The 2105-nt window shown below is 39.4% G+C and overlaps 1 protein-coding gene across 1 annotated transcript in view; it reads left to right on the forward strand.

Moving 5' to 3' along the window:
• The first annotated feature begins 991 nt into the window (after positions 1-991).
• LOC105990773 (vomeronasal type-2 receptor 116-like) overlaps positions 992-2105 on the forward strand; it is a 33579-nt gene continuing 32465 nt past the window's right edge. Inside the window, 1 exon segment of the mRNA XM_013023253.1 lies at positions 992-1120. Coding sequence (XP_012878707.1) covers positions 992-1120 — 129 coding nt within the window.

The raw sequence follows: 2105 nt of genomic DNA on the forward strand, positions 1-2105 counted from the left end.
CATTCTCAGGTTTTTGATGCATTTAGAAGAAGAATGCTGAATTATAAATGCTCCAAATGAACTACCTTTGGTGAGATGTCCGTATGGGCTTGCTTTAGTGTAAGAACAGCCTATAGCAGACCACAGGAATACCTCCATCTCTTACCTGGTTCTTTCATTTTCTACATAGGCCTAAGGAATTGAAGATGCCAATAAAGGTGGGATAAAAAACCCTTTTTATCATTTCAGGTGTTGCTTAATGCACATCAGGACTGAGGATGTGGTTTATGTCAATCCAATTGCTCACTTTCACATTTTCTTTTCCTTCTAGCTGAACTTTGGGCGTTTTGATCCCGTCCTGAGTGACCATCACCTGTTTCCTTCTGTCTATCAGATAGCCCCCAAGGACACATCTCTAGCTTTTGCCATGGTTTCCTTGATGGTTCATTTCAGCTGGAAGTGGGTGGGTCTGTTGATCTCAGAAGATGAGAATGGTTTGTGGATGCTGCCCCAATTGAGAGAAGAGATGAACAACTACAAAATCTGTACAGCTTTTGAACACATACTACCACTTTCTTTCTTTCATGAAGTAACCGATTATGTATCCTTTCATCAGAAAATTAGAAATTCACTCACAAATGTGGTTCTCCTTTATGGTGACAATGAGTTCATGGTCAACTTGTTAAATGTTCATTTCACAAGATTTTTAAGTCTAGGAACCGTCTGGGTCATAATCTCCCTTAGTACATTTCTGTATGTGATGAAATATTTTTTGTTACATTCACTCCATGCACCTCTCATTTTCTCACACCACCATGGAGAGATTTCTGGTTTCAACAATTTTATCAAAACTGCTAACCTATCCAAATACCCAAAAGACTATTTCCTTGATTTGGTGTGGATTCGCTTTTTTAAGTGCACATTTTCTGAGTCTAGTTTTGTCACTTGGAAGAACTGTCCAGCCAATGCATCCTTGGATTGGTTGCCTAGGTACCTTTTTGACATAGGCATGATGGAAGAGAGTTACTATATATATAATGCTGTGTATGCTGTGGCTCAGGCCCTTCATGAGATGCTTATTGGTCAAGCAGAAGCACAGCCAGTGGGAAATGGAAGAAAACTTCAGTTTTCCCCTTTCCCGGTGAAGGATTTACACTGGCAAGTAAGTGCTATCAGCAAACTGACATTGTAAGAGGGATTCATTCAAACCAAACTAGGTAGTCAAGACAGAGATTTTTAACAGACAAAGTGATGCCTGGTGCCAGTGGCTCACACCGGTAATCCTAACTACTCAGGAAACTGAGATATGAGGATGGAGATTCAAATCCAGCAATAGTAAGAAACTCCTTGAGACTCTTATCTCCAATAAACCACTCAGAAAACTGAGAGTGGAACTGTGGCTTAAGTGGTAAAGCTCTAGCTTTGAGATGAAAAGCTCAGGGAGAGCACCCAGCCCAGATTTCCAGCCCGATGACCACCACCACCACTAATAAAATAAAATAAAATAAAATAGAATAAAATAGAGAGAGAAAGTTTAAAGCTTACTCAGCTTAGCTGTCTCTGATGGCTTTTGTTTTTGATTTTTTTGTGCCATCCCTTAGATTTGAACTCAGGGCCTAGGCTTCTTTTGCTCAATGTGAGTAGTTGACCATTTAAGCAAACACTCTACTTCTTGTTTTTCTTGGTAGGTAATTGGAGATAAGTGTCTCATGGTTGTTCATGTCCAGGCTGGCATCACACTGGGATCCTCAGATCTCTGCCTCCTAAGTAGTTTGCATTACAGTTGTGAGCCACCATCACCCGTCTGCCTTTGAAATAGTTTTTAAAACATGTAGAATTTTACCTGATAAAACAGATTGGCAAGAGTGAATTTTTAATGAATTCATTACTTATATTGTATTCATTTGAGCTATCTGTTAACATGTCAGTGCTCACCCTTTCGATTTTGCACTTATTGATTTTGTATTTAAATTTGTAACAGGCAAGCAATAATTCAAAATTTGTCTACTTCAAATATTTTGTGCACAATTGTTCATTTTTCATATAAGAAATACTTTATTTCTTTTTTTGGGGGGGGGTCCAGTCGTGGGGCCTGAACTCTGGGCCTGGGCACTGTACCTCAGCTC

This window comes from Dipodomys ordii, unplaced genomic scaffold (assembly GCF_000151885.1).
Source record: "Dipodomys ordii isolate 6190 unplaced genomic scaffold, Dord_2.0 Scaffold67, whole genome shotgun sequence".
In the NCBI taxonomy this organism is placed as follows: domain Eukaryota; kingdom Metazoa; phylum Chordata; class Mammalia; order Rodentia; family Heteromyidae; genus Dipodomys; species Dipodomys ordii.